Here is a 17,729-nt window from a genome sequence, read left to right as displayed (position 1 = left end):
GTCACAAAGCACTGAGCTGATCTCCCTGTGCTATGTGGCTGCTTCCCACTAGCTATCTATTTTACATTTGGTAGTATATATATTTCCAGGCCACTCTCACTTCGTCCCAGCTTATCCTTCCCCCTCCCTGTGTCCTCAAGTCCAGTCTCTACCTCTGCGTCTTTATTCCTGTCCTGCCCCTAGGTTCTTCAGAACCATTTTTTTTTTACTTTTTTAGATTCCATATGACAGATCTAAGTCTATCCACCTCAATACAAATAACTCAATGTCGTTTCTTTTTATGGCTGAGTAATATTCCATTGTATATATGTGACACATCTTCTTTATCCATTCATCTGTCGATGGACACTTGGGTTGCTTCCATGTCCTGGCCATTGTAAATAGAGCTGCAATGAACATTGTGGTACATGACTTTTTGAATTATGGTTTTCTCGGGATATATGCCTAGTAGTGGGATTGCTGGGCCGTAAGGTAGTTCTAGCTTTAGTTTCTTAAGGAACCTCCATACTGTTCTCCATAGTGGCTGTATCAATTTACATTTCCATGAACAGTGCAACAGGGCTCCCTTTTCTCCACACCCTCTCTAGCATTTATTGTTTGTAGATTTATTGATGATGGCCATTCTGACTGGTGTGAGGTGGATACCTCACTGAGGTTTTGATTTGCATTTCTCTAATGATTAGTGATGTTGAGTATCCTTTCATGTGTTTGTTGGCAATTTGTATATATTCTTTGGAGAAATGCCTATTTCGGGCTTCTGCCCATTTTTGGATTGGGCTTTTTTTTTTTTTTTTTTGATATTGAGCTGCATGGACTGCTTATAAATTTTGGAGATTAATCTTTTGTAAGTTGTTTCATTTGTAAATATTTTCTCCCATTCTGAGTGTTGTCTTTTAGTCTTGTTTATGTTTTCCTTTGCTGTGCAAAAGCTTTTAAGTTTCATTAGGTCCCATTTGTTTATTTTTGTCTTTATTTCCATGTCTCTAGTAGGTGGGTAAAAAAGGATCTTGCTGTGATTTATGTCATAGAGTGTTCTGCCTATGTTTTCCTCTAAGAGTTTTATAGTGTCTGGCCTTACATTTAGGTCCTTTAATCCATTTTGAGTTTATTTTTGTGTATGATGTTAGGGAGTGTTCTAATTTCATTCTTTCACATGTAGCTGTCCAGTTTTCCCATCACCACTTATTGAAGAGGCCATCTTTTCTCCATTGTATATTCTTGCCTCCTTTATCAAAAATAAGGTGACCAGAGCTTCCCTGGTGGCACAGTCATTGTGGGTCCGCCTGCCAATGCAGGGGACATGAGTTCCTGCCCCAGTCCGGGAGGATCCCACATGCTGCAGAGTGGCTGGCCCGTGCACCATGGCTGCTGAGCCTGCGTGTCCAGAGCCTGTGCTCTGCAACGGGAGAGGCCACAGCAGTGAGAGGCCCGCGTAACCCCCACCCCCACAAAAAAAATAAGGTGCCCATATGTGCGTGGGTTTATCTCTGGGCTTTCTATCCTGTTCCATTGATCTATCTTTCTGATTTTGTGCCGGTACCATACTGTCCTGATTACTGTAGCCTTGTAGTATTGTCTGAAGTCAGGGAGCCTGATTCCTCCAGCTCTGTTTTTCTTTCTCAAGATTGCTTTGGCTATTCGGGGTCTTTTGTGTTTCCATACAAAGTGTGAAATTTTTCTAGTTCTGTGAAAAATGCCATTGGTAGTTTGGTAGGGATTGCATTGAATCTGTAGATTGCTTTGGATAGTATTGTTATTTTCACAATGTTGATTCTTCCAATCCAAGAACATGGTAATTCTCTCCATCTGTTTGTATCATCTTTAATTTCTTTCATCAGTGTCTTATAGTTTTCTGCATACAGGTCTTTTATCTCCTTTGGTAGGTTTATTCCTAGGTATTTTGTTCTTTTTGTTACAATGGTAAATGGGAGTGTTTCATTAATTTCTTTTTCAGATTTTTCATCATTAGTGTATAGGAATGCAAGAGATTTCTGTGCATTAATTTTGTATCCTGCTACTTTACCAAATTCATTGATTAGCTCTAGTAGTTTTCTGGTAGCATCTTTAAGATTCTCTATGTATAGTATCATGACATCTGCAAACAGGGACAGCTTTACTTCTTCTTTTCTGATTTGGATTCCTTTTATTTCTTTTTCTTCTCTGATTGCTGTGGCTAAAACTTCCAAAACTATGTTGAACAATAGTGGTGAGAGTGGATAACCTTGTTTTATTCCTGATCTTAGAGGAAATTGATTCCTTTCAGGTAACATTTTTGAAATGACAAAATTTTTGAAATGGAGTACAGAATATACTGATTCCCAGGGATTAAGGAAGGAGGGGAGGATGGAATGAAGGTGAGTGAGATTATAAAAAGGCACAATGAGGGATCCTTGGAGTTATTCTGTATCTTGACTTTGGCTGTAGACACCTGAACCTACACAGATGATATAATTGTATATACCTTCACGCACACAAACAGACACAGACAGACATCCACACACATGAGTGCTAGTAAAACTGGGGAAATCTGCTTGAGATGGATAGGTCATCTCTATCAATGTCAGTATGCTAGATTTGCAAAATGTTACATTGGGGAAAACTGAGCAGAGCATGCAAGAGATCTTTCTGTGTTATTCTTACAACTGCATGTGAATCTATAATTATCCTAATAAAAATTCCAAGTAAAAAGTGAATCATGAAGTCCATGCTTGCTGTCACCTGCTCCACTTTTCCCAGGTTACAATGCCCCATATCTCTCAGTGTACAGTGAAAATGCAGTGGATATCATTGATGTGAACTCCATGGAATGGATCCAAACCATCCCCCTCAAGAAGGTGATTTGACATTGAGATCATGTGACTGATGAATTACTGACTGAAAATGGAAACTCAGTTGTGCCTTTGCTGTACTTACTAATGTGCACTTGGTGATTTGAAGGCTTAGCTAAGAGTGAAAATAACCACCAAAACCCAAATTGGTTAATTTTTTTACTAGTACAAGAGCTATTTTGTGATATTTAGTTGCACTATATAAGGTAGGATTGTCATGAAATAAATAAATGTACTATTTATTTATATATATAATATAATATGAATATTTATAGCATACATTATAGATGTTACTTCCCACATTCAGTTTAGTTACTTGTGTTTATTACTAATTCTCACTTAGTATAATTTTGCACACTGTGAAGGAAAATTTTACTGGCAAAAAAAAAAAAAAAAGGAAAAGTATATAGCCAAAACTGTGTTTTAGGATTCTCAATTAGATTCTCACAGATTCATAATAAAATAAAAATTTTGTATCTTTTCTACAAATAATCTAAAATTTACATAAAATTTATAAGTAAAAACCTCTATTTTGTTAAAAGACCACGGAAGATTTAAGAATGATTAAATTCTGGCATATGTGGTGTATACATAGCAGGAGCCATCAAAAAGGAGTTTATACAGGAAAGGATGAAGGAAGTATTTACAATTATATGTGAGATTTTGCCTCACTTTAAACAATATAAGCAATGGGAAAAGCTTTTTTAAGAATGGTCCCACTACATAAAATATTAAAATACACTTTTCCAGCGTTCTAAACGTGAACAAGTCACATTTACTGTTTGATAAAATGAATTCACAAGGCAGATGAATCTTCTCAGGATAATTTTTTAGTTACTAATAACGTTTTAAAAGTTAATATAAAAATGAAATATATTGCTATTTAAGTTAGTGTTCAGATTTCTTTAATCTATGATATTCATGTTTCTGAAATTTTATCAATATGAGTTTGTAACACCATTTATTTTCTTTAATTTATGTTTTTGGGGTCTTTTTTTGAGACTACATTATTCTGAGGGGGGGGAGTTTAAGTAGAATATATTTATTCTTAATTCTTTATATGTAAGAAAATAGTCTTATAACTTAATTTTAAAAAAGTATTCACTGAAATGGTAATCTTGTTTTTTTTTTATTATTTTAGAGTCAACGCTTGAATAGTGAAGGATTCCTAAATATTTTGCTTTTGGAGACAATCAAATTAATATATTTCAGAAATAAGAAGACAAGTAAGAAATGACTTCTTCTTAGTAGAAGTACTTCTAAGAGATCATGTCTCTAACTGACTGTCCAAGGTCACAGAGCTAGTGAGGGTCTGACATGGACACCTGTGCCCTTTACACACAGTTCTGGGATGCTCTCCTGGCAAAGTGGTTCTCCTTCATCCTTGCATAGCAGTAGAGATAAAAGCATTTACTTGTGGCACACTCCAGCTATTTTTAAGCAGGACTGATGGTTGGACATAAGCACCTGGAAACACTAATCTACCATTTGAATGCTCACTGTGAAAATTCATTCACTTCCCATCAGGCTGTGCATCCAGATGTGCTCCAAGCTGCAGTGCACACAGGGGAAGCAGATGCGGCCCACCCCACCATGCTGCTCCAACTTCTCCCGCTTACATTTTAGACTCTAGCAGATTTGGAATGTGAGAAAAGCCACAGGGATTCATTTATCTTTCTTTCTTATTTTATTCATAGCATGGAATACTTAATGTAGCAGAGAATTAGTTTGCTAGGGCTGCTAAAAAGTGCCACAGGGCTGGACAGCTTAAACCACAGAAATGTATTGTCTCACAGTCCTAGAGGCCAGAAGTCCGAGATCAGGATGTCAGCAGGGTTGGTTCCTTTTGAGGGCTGTGAGAGAAATCCTTTTCCCGGACTCTCTCCTAACTTCTGGTGACTTGCTGGCAATCTGTGTGTTCCTTGGCTTTTACATATATCACCCCTGATGTCGGCTTTCATCTTCATGTGGCATATTCACTGTGCATGTCTGTGTATGAATTTCCTCTTTTTATAAGGACACAATCAGATTAGCCCCCCACCCCAATGATTTCATCTTAACTTGATCATCTGCGAAGATCTTAATTCCAAATAAGTTCACATTCACATGCTCTGGGGGGGTTAGTATGACATATTTTGGGGGGACACAATTTAACCTATAAGAAGCTCTCTTATTTTCTTTTTGTAGTCTAATACAGTTTTGAGTGTTTCTGGGTGACATTTTGTTGACTTCTAGATTTTAATAACTTAAACAGAGTAAGTCTTGAGTCTAAAGAAGGTGCATCTTTCCCCAAGATCAGAGGAGGCAGCAAGTAGAGAATGACTCTTACCTCCAGGAGAGAAGAATAAGATAATGACTCTTACCTCAGCACCTCTTCCTCCAGCAGTGGACCTCAGAAATGCTTTGCTCAGTTACAATTATTGTAATTGTTTTCATTTACAGAATGACTGGCCTTTTATGCTTGCCCCTGAAGCATAACAGACAGTTTTGATACCCTTTAGCCACAAAAATCTGATAGGAGAAAAACATAGCATAGAAATGTGAGGGCAAATCAAACTGGAAAGACACCAACATGATTGCCCTCTCCTTCCAGTGAAATGATGTCATTTTATAGATAAGAGTCGCAATAAATTCATTTTTAAGTGTTGCTTACATTGAACATTAAATTCTGTTCATTAATACTGTTTTAATTCTTGAGAAATTTGCCATATTCATCCATTTTTAACTTTAAAAAATCAGAGCAGGGGGCTTCCCTGGTGGCGCAGTGGTTGAGAGTCTGCCTGCCAATGCAGGGGACACGGGTTCGTGCCCCGGTCCGGGAGGATCCCATATGCAGTGGAGCGGCTGGGCCCATGAGCCATGGCTGCTGAGCCTGCGCATCCGGAGCCTATGCTCCACAACGGGAGAGGCCACAACAGTGAGAGGACTGCATACCGCAAAAAAAAAAAAAAAAAAAAAAAAAATCAGAGCAGTATGATATTTGTGCAGTTAATTAACAGTTGTGAAATTAACATGAGAAACTGGATGTGAGGCTTTTTAACAGTTTAAAGAATGACATTGGTTTTTTTTTGTTTTAAAATACATATAGGTGGAGATGAGCTGGTATTTCCCAAAACATCAGATAATCAACAGAAGAAAATGGTCCGACACCACAGCAGCAAGCATCATTATTCCTTCCGGGTTCCCAGAGGGAAAGGGATGCTACTGAAGGGGCTATGATGACCACCCTCTCACGTGTGGTCCAGAGGGACCACTTGAGGACCATGTGATATTTGATGTAATTTGGAAGAAAAAGAAATAAATCTGTGAAACTCAGGTGGAGACATCTGTTTGCAGCAGTGTTATGTTTATTTTTCTGTGCAACTTTAAAGAAAACATTTATGTAGTGAGTATGAATGGAAGTGTAATACGTGGATATATTTCTCTGTGAATGTGGAATAATTGAAATTCAGTACTTAAGCCTCCACATAATGCAAATATAGAACACGTGTATACACACCATAATGTATGTCACTGAAGCATTTTGCAAAGGAATAAATAGTACTGAGCTGCATGTGGATTGATTACTCTCTGACTCTGGAGATGACTTCCTTTGACTTTATAAAAGAACTTTCATTCTCTTATTGCCTATTACTTGGTGGTAATTTCTATAACTAAGTGGAAAAATAAGCTGATATTCTTTGGATTACAAATAAAAACTTCTCTAGAGCAGTGCTGTTTCTTTTAAAGGAGCCGTAATTATATGAAAAATATATAATAGGGCAGAGCCTCTTTGATGTCTGTGGCTGTTAAATGCCATGTGATTTGTACCAAAAACTTTAAGATAATTAAATTTTTAAAAGTATCTGGGAAGCACAGAATAACTGAATATTCTCTCCATTCACCAAATTTGTAATTGGATATACCTATCAGTTGCCCTTGAAAAAGTCACCAGTACAATTTTGTCTTTGTCTCTTAAAGTTGATTGCAGTAGCATCTCTGTTGATTAATACCTAAAGTAATAATTTTTAATAAAGTAGTACTTTTGAAAATGAGGCTGAAGATCTTCTGATTTCAAACATGAGAATTCATGAGGCATTCATCTAAATTGACTGTTTCCTTTTTAAAATTTTTGTTTTTTCATCTTTATTGGAGTTTAATTGCTTTACAATGGTGTGTTAGTTTCTGCTGCACAACAAAGTGAATCAGCTATATGTACACATTTATCCCCATATCCCCTCCCTCTTGCATCTCCTTCCCACCCTCCCTATCCCACCCCTCTAGGTCACCACAAAGCATCGAGCAGATCTCCCTGTGCTATGCAACAGCTTCCCACTAGCCATCCATTTTATATTTGGTACTGTATATATGTCAATGCTGCTCTCTCACTTCGCCCCAGCTTCCCCTTCCCCCACTGTGTCCTCGAGTCTGTTCTCTAAATCTATGTCTTTATTCCTGTCCTTCCCCTAGGTTCTTCAGAAATGTTTTTTTAGATTCCATATATGTGTGTTAGCATACAGTATTTATTTTCCTCTTTCTGACTTACTTCACTCTGTATGACAGATCTAAAGTCTGTCCACCTCATTACAAATAACTCAATTTCGTTCCTTTTTATGGCTGAGTAATATTGCATTGTAAATATGTGCCACATCTTCTTTATACATTCATCTGTTGTTGGACACTTAGGTTGCTTCCATGTCCTGGCTATTATAAAGAGTGCTGCAATGAACACTGTGGTACATGACTCTTTTTGAATTATGGTTTTCTTAGGGTATATGGCCAGTAGTGGGATTGCTGGGTCATATGGTAGTTCTATTTTTAGTTTTATAAGGAACCTCCATCCTGTTCTCCATAGGGGCTGTATTAATTTACATTCCCACCAACAGTGCAGGAGGCTTCCCTTTTCTCCACACCCTCTCCAGTACTTACTGTTTGTAGATTTTTTGATGGTCATTCTGACTGGTGTGAAGTGATACCTCATTGTGGTCTTGATTTGCATTTCTCTGATGATTAGTGATGCTGAGCATCTTTTCATGTGTTTGTTTGCAATCTGTATGTTTTTTTTAGAAAGAAAGACAGAGCTGGAGGAATCAGGCTCCCTGAATTCAGACTATACTACAAAGCTACAGTAATCAAGACAGTATGGTACTGACACAAAAACAGAAATATAGATCAATGGAACAGGATGAAAAGACCAGAGATAAACTCACATACATATAGTCACCTTATCTTTGACAAAGGAGGCAAGAATATACAATGGAGAAAAGGCAGCCTCTTCAATAAGTGGTGCTGGGAAAACTGGACAGCTATATGTAAAAGAATGAAATTAGAACACTCACTAACACCATACACAAAAATAAACTCAAAATGGATTAAAGACCTAAATGAAAGGCTAGACATTATAAAACTCTTAGAGGAAAACTTAGGCAGAACACTCTATGACATAAATCACAGCAAGATCCTTTTTGACCCACCTCCTAGAGTAATGGAAATAAAAACAAACAAACGGGACCTAATGAAACTTAAAAGCTTTTGCACAACAAAGGAAGCCATAAACAAGACAAAAAGACAATGCTCAGAATAGGAGAAAATATTTGCAAACAAAGCAACTGACAAAGGATTAATCTCCAAAATTATATAAGCAGCTCATGAAGCTCAATAACGAACAAAACCAATCCAAAAATGGGTGGAAGCCCTAAATAGACATTTCTCCAATGACTGTCTTATGTTCGTTCCCTTTTTCACCATTAGAGAAGTGGTGCTGGAGACAGCCCCACCTGAGACTGGCCTGTTCTCATGCCTGAGGACTGAAAAATGCACTAGTTTCCAGACATGTATTTTATGGCGAGGTATTTTTATGTATGCAATAACTAGTCTGGTTGCTTCTGATTTTTTTTCTATGAAAAATTCCTGGTTTCATCTTTACTAAAAATATTAACATTAATAATTCAAATCTGTTTTATGTCTTATCTGTTGAAAAGTATTTTATTTTGAGAGATTTTTGTGACAGGAACAGCCAATTGGGGTTTTAGTTTAATAGTAAATTCATAATCATGAATGAATAATAATAAATGAAATAATAATAAAATTCCTTATATTTGAATCTCATTCCTTTGAGGCAAGGAAATTAAGAAGTATTTACATGATATCCTCCACCAGTTTAAGCGGTTTTTCTTTTTTCTTTTTTTCTCATTATCTGTATACTCTTGAGACTTCCTATGTGCATTTGATAATGCTGGTGTTAGGATTTTCTGACTGCTCTGCAATGCCTATATTTCTGGGTTGGAGGATTTTCAGAGGTTTCTCTGGACAGGCAAGGAAGGGGAGAAGCTTCTTTGACTCTTCACATCAAAGAAGGAAGTGAGAAAGACAAATATCATATGATATAGCTTATATGTGCAATCTAAAAAAAAGGGTACAAGTGAACTTATTTGCAAAACAGGAGTCACAGATGTAGAAAACAAACTTATGGTTACCAGCGGTAAGGGGGGGAAGGGATAAATGGGGAGATTGGGATTGACACATACACTCTACTATATATAAAATAGATAACTAATAAGAACCTGTTGTAGAGCACAGGGAACTCTACTGAATACTCTGTAACGGCCTAAATGGGAAAAGAATCTAAAAAAAAAGAGTGGATATATGTATATTTATAACTGATTTACCTTGCTGTACACCTAAAACTAATACAACATTGTAAATCAACTATACTCCAATAAAAATTAAAATAAAAAAAGAAGGAAGTGAGATGGTGAGGGGTGTGATGAGAGAGGGAGGGCACTAGGAAATCCATCTTCTCTGAAGCTCTTGCTCTCCGAGTTCCCTGCATACTTCTCCCAGCTGGTTTTACTGCTCTCTCCTTGGTGAAGTAGGCCTTTAGCATGTGGTCTCAGCATCACCTGGGTAACAGTCTGTATCTAGGGCAGTGGTTCTCAAAGAATGGTCCTCTGACCAGTTGTGTCAGCCTCACCTGGGCACATGTTAGAAATACAATTAAGAAATGGGAGAGGGGCAGCAATCTGTTTTCTCACAAAAATAAATAACATATAAATCAAATCAGATTTCAGGAGGAAACAAGAGAGAAAGGAATAGTAAACAGGACAATCTTGGTATATATGCATAATTATGACTTAATAAATAAGAATATATGAGTAGTATTTTATATCACTCATGTTACAAATAGGAATTCTTGAAAGAAAAGTGATGTGGTATACAGCTAAGCTTAGTAACTGACCAAATAGGAAATAAAGACTCTGAAAGATCTTTGGAGATCTTTTTAGATAGAAGCCTTCTAATTGCCTCCTCCAGAAGATTATTTTCATTAACAGGAGCATGAATAAACAAGCCATGAAATATTCAAATAATAGGTACTACTAAGCAATCAAAGGAACTACTGATCCACAACGCTGTGGATGAATCTCAAAAACATTATGTTGAAACAGAGGAGCCAGAAACACAAAAACCAAACAAAATGAAAAACTATGAGACATGATTCCATTAATATGATGTCCAAAAGTAGGCACACCTAGTATATGGTGACAGAGGTCAGAGGAGTGCTTCCCACTGTGGAGGGGAGGGGTAGTTATTAATGGCAAAGGGGAATGAAAGAAATTCCTGGGGAAGGAAGAGTTCCACATTCCACTCTGGGTGGCAAATTACATAAGAGTGTAACGGAAAGTGGGGTCCAGCTTCTCGCTGCTCAAAAGCCAATAAACAGGCAAGGTTGGTGGAAAGGAAAGTTTGCTTTATTTTGGATGCCAGCAACCGGGGGTGGACACCTGTCCAAAGGCTGAATCCCTGTCACTGACAGTCAGTGGGAAACAGCTTTTATAGACAGAGGGACGGGGCTACATATAGAAACAGCACAGTCATCTCTGACAGTCATCTTGAAGTTGGTCATTGGTGGTCTGACCAGCATCATCTTGATTGTTTTAGGTACAGTTAATCTTCAGTTCCAGGGTTGATTTGTTTCCATTTCTTTGAGGCCAATTCTCAGAATTGTGGCAGCTTATGTCATGGCTACAGCCTGGTCATTATGTAGTTAACTTCTACCTGGTGGGGGTTTCAGTATCCATAAGACAGCTCACAGGACATGGCTCAGAATATTACCTGAGACCTTAAGGAGGAACTAAATGTCCTTCACTATGCTTCATGACTAAACTATTATTATTTTGTCTCCTTTGACAGTTTTCCTTTGTTTCTGCATTTTCCCACTTCTCTGATTAAACTTATTCCTTGGGTAAAGTTTTTTCACAGACAAAAGCAGGCTGAGGATATGGCGAGGTGGAGGAAGGACCATAGGGTCCTGCTCCGTTTCAGGAGTGTACGTATGGAAAAGTTCATCCAGCTGTATATTCAAATACATGCCCTTTAGTGCTATTTAAGCCATATCTCTATTAAAAGAAGTAAAAGGAAATGAAAAAATAGAGAGCAAAAATATGGGACAAATATGAAAAATGTTTATAATTGATTCATTTGAGAATATGGGCATATGCTTATTACATTATTGTTTGTAACTTTAAAAAATTTCTCAAAATTTTAAAAATTAATAAAAAAAATAATGAACTACCCATTCCTCCCAGATCCTCCTTCTTAAACTGAAAAAATCATGACCATAAGACAACAAGCACATATGGGAATGCTCTGAAAGGTGGGAAGAAGAAAGGGATCTTGGTCCTTGAGGAATGACATGGCAGTGCGTACCTTGGTTTCCTTGTTGTTTCCCAGTACCCAGTACCCCAGAGAGACTGCTACAGAAGCCTCTTACCCAGAACCACTAATAGGCATAGGAAAAATAAATTCCAAGAAAAGCCTGTTTCTCCTAGCCAAAGGACTAGGAAAATTGTGCCTACTAGAACAGAAAACCTTTTTGACAATACATGATCTATTCACTTTAAAAATCAACAGGAAAAACACCCTCTCCCACTGCCATGTGTCTTTGGTGGGGCTTGGCAATAAGCTGCCCTTTCAGTCTCCTTACTCCTGCTCTGCAGAAGCTGATGGCAGTGCTTAGATTCCCCCACCCATGGTGTCAGGGACCAAATAGGCATCTCATCTTCCATCTCCAGCTTGGCAGAAGCAGGAAGTGCTCTAATTCCCCAGCCTTCATAAAGCCAGAGAGCTGAGGGCTTCCACCCACCCTGAGAAACCAGAGGACTTCATGAAAGGTGTGAGTTGAGGCTGGTCAGAATTTCACCTTCCCCCACCCCCAATATGGACAAAGTGCAGGGGAGAACTGAAGCCCCAGACCCAATGGCTGCAATGAGATTGACCATCGCAGGGCTAGTCAGCACTCCACTGTCCTCCTTCCCCATCTGGTGTCAGTGGGGCTCAATGGGGAGCTGAGCATCTGCCCCCACCAGGCACCCACAAGTTGGGACATGTAGTGAAAAGAAGACTGGTCAACAGACTGCATAACCCACCTTGGTTTCAGTAGGACCTGGTATGGAGCTGAGCTTATACTCCAAATTGCAGGCAACAAGGTAGTGTGAGACAGTGCCCCTCCTTGACTGGGAAGTTTTCAGTAGAGCCAGAAGGGAGCTGGACTCTAGCCCACCCTTCAGCAACGAGACAATGGGAGTCAGCACACCAGTTTTGCAAGGGTGATGTCAGTAAGTCCTTGCAGGAAGCTGATCACACACTTGCCTGGCTCTCATGCTACACCTCAGTAAATGGTCTGCCTGCTAAAATAGGATATTAAATAGAATCCAGTGTCATAATATAATACCCAAAGTGTCCAAGATACAACTGAAAGTCACTAGTCACACTAAGAACCATGAAATTCACAACTTGAATGACAAAAGTCAATCAATATACATGCACATGGAGAGGGATCAGATGTTGGAATTATCTGAGAAAGATTTTAAAGCAGACATCACAAAAACACTTCAGTAAGCAATTATGGATTCTCTTGAAGCAAATTTATAAATATAAAATGTCCATAAAGAAACAGAAGCTGCAATAAAGAATCAAATGGAAATTACAGAACATAAAAATGCAATAAAAACAAAACAACAAGTCTTTGGGTGGTCTCAGTAGTACTGTGAAGGAGACAGAGGATAGAATCGGTGAATTTTAGGACAAAGCAACAGAATTTATCCAATCTGGACAACAAAGAGAAAATAGAGTGGGTTAAAAAATGAAGAGTCTCAGGGACCTCTGAGACTATAAAAAAACCTTAACATACGTATTACCAGAGTCTCAGAAGGGGAGGTGAGAGAATGAGTGAGACTGGAAGAATATTCAAAGAAACAATGGCCAAAAATGTCCCAAATTTTCCTAAAGACACAAACCTACAGTTTCAAAAAGCAGAACAAAATCCAAAGAGGTCGAGATTGATCAAGATAGCAGAGTACGAGGACATGGAACTCACCTCCCTCACATGAACACATTAAAACTATATCTACTTGTCGAATACTTCTCACTGAAAACTAACTGGAAACTTGCAGAAATATTCCTGTACAAACAAGGCTGTAAGAAAGATACGCATGTAGATCAGGTAGGAAGGGGAGAAAAGCAATCGAGGCAGGACCTGTGCCGCGGTGGAAGGTTACTGCTTCCCATCCCTCAGCCAGGATGTCCCCGGTAAAGCATGGGACCCAAGGGTCAACACAGTTTGCCAAACCTCAGGCGTCATCTTAGCTCTGGATGCCCTGGCCAACAACTGGTCCCATCTGCACATTTTTACAAACTCTTGGGACATCATGCAATACTGGTCCCTGTGGGGTAAAGAACTCAGGAATCTGTTGCCTCACAGATGCCCCAGATATAAATCAAGGTCACAGATGTCTCTACATGGACTAAGGCCACAGTTCATGGCCTCACCAGGACAGTTCTTATCCCCTTGGGAACTCTGATAGGACCAAGGTCCTCTTTTTGTTTCTCAAGATGCATCATTGCTGGCTCTTGACAAAGGTATTCTATGGAGCTTCCACTCCCGCTGAGGCCCCAGCAGCTGGTTTAACTGCGAGGCATAATGGCTCCTCAAAGACTCCTGTTTAAGTTATTATACAAGGTGGTGAATGGACTCCTAGGTGGGCGTCGCTGTTGCCTCAGGCATTAATTAGTCTACATTCACAACCCCTGGGCACACAGACGCTTAACACCAATGCCACATGTTTTCATAGGTCATTCAATTGCCTACAAAGGGGACCATCTCTAAAGTTCATGTTTTTGATGATCCTTTATCAAGGTTCAATATTAGATGCTGCCTTGGCATCTGGAATTGGGGTGGGGGACTCAAACAGCCTAACCATCACTTTCTCTCCCCATTGTGTTCCTACAGATGAGGTCCTGTAGTCAAACAACCATCTTCATCTCAGGGAACAGGCACGGTACCTGCTTATGCCCAAGAGGTGAGTTTCCGTTCCCTGCCTGCCAACAGCATTATTCCAACAAGCCCTTCCACCCTCCTGTGGGCACTTCTTTGTTACTAGAAAGTTCACCTCTCAGGGTCCCTGCTGGTCCCCTCTGGTCCCAACACATCGCCTGTGTGACCCTGTGGGTCCTCCTCTCCTGGGCTGTGAGTACATGTTGTTGTCAAATGCAAGTTCATGTGCCCGGTGCAAAGTAAGACCAAAAAAACGGAAACATTGGAGTTTGGAGAAGAGAAAGGTTTATTGCTGGGCCAAGCAAGGAGAACAGTCTGCTCATGTTCAAAAGACCCTAACTCCCTGATGGTTTTGGGGAAGAGTCTTTATAGGAAAAATTTGGGATGAGGGATGCAGGATGTGTGACTTTGGTTGGTGGTGAGGTAATAGGGTGATATTCCAAGAATTTTGTGCTCAGCCTGAAGTTACCATCCTCCACCTGGGTGGGAGTCTTAGTTCCTGCAGAAGAACTCAAAGATATATTGTTACCTATACCCCTTGAGGAAGAACCAGGACCCTGCTTTATCCTGCACTGTTGTTTCTCGACAGCTCCTCCTTTGTTTCTTCCCTCCCTCCCCTAATTAGTAACTGTTTGGATCTGCCCTTTGGAACTCAGAGAAGGTCTAGGAGGCTGAAGCCTTCTTCCTACAAAAAAGAAACTGGGACAGGGAAAGGCTTTTGTACCCGGGAGGGCCCTGATTAGTTTCAATGTGACTAATAACCTGTTGACCATCCCATCTGTCCAGTACTGGGTGTCACGCATCCAGGGCAGGAATCCCTCCCTTATCAATGGGGTGATCAGAAGGTGATTGCATCCTTTCTCACGGCAGCCACAGTGAGCCTGATAAACCAAGTCACAAGCTCTGCTGAGAGCCCTCCAGGGCCTCTACCCTCACTGGGGAACAGCCTGTGTCCTTGTAGGCATCTTCAAGGCGGAGCATGGCCTGGCCCCCTGGCCTCCCCAGCTCAGTGCCCTGCCTTTCGCCCTCGTCAGCTGTCAAAGCCTCAGGCTCCTTCCTGCTCCTGGGAGCCCTCCTGAGCATTTATCCCCTCTGAGACCTTCCAGGCACAGTCTGCAGGCCACCACTGCGCCCTTTCCTCACTTCCTTTGTGTTTTGGCTCAAATGTTAGTTTTCAGCCACTTTTGCCAAGCATTCTATTTTGACTCCAAATCCTCACTTCATATCCAGCCCTCCTTGCCTTGTTTTCTTCGTAGAACTTACCATCAACATCTATGTGCTGTACTTATTCATTTGCTTTTCTGTCTCCCCACTGGAAGGAATTTTGTGCTCAGCGAAGTGTTGTGTGGTCATTAGAGTGAGTGGTCACATTCTAACCTCCCTTTGCCACCTGGCCTGGGTGGCTCATTGCTCTCTTTCTAGCTCAGCTGTGTGTTTAAAAGGTGGTTATCTAGGTGCTATTCAGCATGGGAATGTGTTTGCATAGTCTGCCTGTGGCTGGACCCAGAAATCCCCAAACCTGGAAATCATTTCTCCTGCCAGTGTGAACTTGCTGGGGACCTCCCTGCATCATCTTCAAGAGCTGGTCTCCGCGAGATCTTAGGTTGCCTAGGCAATGGTTGTAAACATGGCTTTTGAAATCCTAAGCAGTGTAAAGAGTGTTGGCAACCTGTTTACCAAGGCACATGGGGCTATGACCTTTGTAGATCTCGTAACATCATCTTTGACATAAACAATATTTTAACTCTTAAGATCTACTATTAGATATTATTTTCTTGACTGCTACTCATTTGTTTTTATTTCCTGTGCTCATAGCAATAACACTGGTGGCAGCTCTAGCTCTCTTTTAATTTGGGGAAGACAATGACACCCCTTGAATTCGACACAGTAAAGCCTGAGTAGGCATGAATGGAATATTCATTGTGCAGTGTTTTTAGCAAAATTAAATTTGGAATGGGTAATAGTGTAGGTGTGCATAGTAATTCCTATGTTTCATGGCAATTAGACACTCAAATGGTAAGGTCACAAATCACTGAGTAACATTATTTTTACAGATAAATCAGTGTTTATATTTCTTTTTCTTTTTGCTTTGTCATATGTTAGTGTTCACTTTATCTCTGATGGCTTGTGGTTAATTATCATCGAACCACGTTAGTGATTACAACTCTAGGCCCCAAACCATCTTATGCATCTCTATCTTAGACACAGTTTGGTTGGAACTCAGCAAATATTTGTTGAATGAGTGAATGAATCCCATTTCAGCTTCTTGCCAGCTAGTGGTCTGTGCCTTTTCTCTCCGAGGACTGTGTAGACCCAGGTGTCTGAGTTTGGGGCCAATGGCTAAATTTGGATCAGCCTCTCCGCTGTGCTATGGAAGTCACCCTCACTCCTCATTTATTAGGAGCCCAGTCCAGGCTCAGGTGCAGGAGGTAAGAAACAGGGTAGTGTGGAGGCTGTGGTGGGCCCAAGTCAGGGGAGCATGTCCAGTCCCCTCTGCCCAGCTGGGGCCTGAGACCCACACATGCAGGAGGAAAGCCAGTGTCCAGGGCATCCTGAAATCATCCCTTCCCACCGTCGCCAATACAGGAAATGCTCCCAATGGATTTGGAACCAGAGGAATAAAATTCTGTAATTTCTTTCTTTTTTTTTTTTTAACATCTTTATTGGAGTATAATTGCTTTACAATGGTGTGTTAGTTTCTGCTTTATAACAAAGTGAATCAGTTATACATATACATATGTTCCCATATCTCTTCCCTCTTGCGTCTCCCTCCCTCCCACCCTCCCTATCCCACCCCTCCAGGAGGTCACAAAGCACCGAGCTGATCTCCCTGTGCTATGTGGCTGCTTCCCACTAGCTATCTACCTTACGTTTGTTAGTGTATATATGTCCATGCCTCTCTCTCTTGCTTTGTCGCACCTTACCCTTCCCCCTCCCCATATCCTGAAGTCCATTCTCTAGTAGGTCTAGTAGGACACAGTCTTTATTCCTGTCTTACCCCTAGGTTCTTCATGACATTTTTTTTTCTTAAATTCCATATATATGTGTTAGCATATGGTATTTGTCTTTCTCTTTCTGACTTACTTCACTTTGTATGACAGACTCTAGGTCTATCCACCTCATTACAAATAGCTCAATTTCGTTTCTTTTTATGGCTGAGTAATATTCCATTGTATATATGTGCCACATCTTCTTTATCCATTCATCCGACGATGGGCACTTAGGTTGTTTCCATCTCCAGGCTATTGTAAATAGAGCTGCAATGAATTTTGGTACATGACTCTTTTTGAATTATGGTTTTTTCAGGGTATATGCCCAGTAGTGGGATTACTGGGTCATATGGTAGTTCTATTTGTAGTTTTTAAAGGAACCTCCATACAGTTCTCCATAGTGGCTGTACCAATTCACATTCCCACCAGCAGTGCAAGAGTGTTTCCTTTTCTCCAGCATTTATTGTTTCTAGATTTTTTGATGATGGCCATTCTGACTGGTGTGAGATGATATCTCATTGTAGTTTTGATTTGCATTTCTCTAATGATTAATGATGTTGAGCATTCTTTCATGTGTTTGTTGGCAGTGTGTATATCTTC

At 40.0% G+C, this 17,729-nt stretch overlaps 1 protein-coding gene across 1 annotated transcript in view; it reads left to right on the top strand.

Moving 5' to 3' along the window:
* Positions 1–6,047, top strand: part of LOC136125001 (serine/threonine-protein kinase MRCK alpha-like) — a 34,939-nt gene extending 28,892 nt beyond the window's left edge. The window contains 3 exon segments of the mRNA XM_065879859.1: positions 2,737–2,834; positions 3,970–4,054; positions 5,917–6,047. Of these exon segments, the coding sequence (XP_065735931.1) occupies positions 2,737–2,834; positions 3,970–4,054; positions 5,917–6,047 (314 nt within the window).
* Positions 6,048–17,729: the final 11,682 nt, after the last annotated feature.

The sequence above is a fragment of the Phocoena phocoena genome, chromosome 6 (genome assembly GCF_963924675.1).
Source record: "Phocoena phocoena chromosome 6, mPhoPho1.1, whole genome shotgun sequence".
Taxonomy (NCBI): Eukaryota; Metazoa; Chordata; class Mammalia; order Artiodactyla; family Phocoenidae; genus Phocoena; species Phocoena phocoena.
This window is presented reverse-complemented; position numbering and strand designations above follow the sequence as displayed.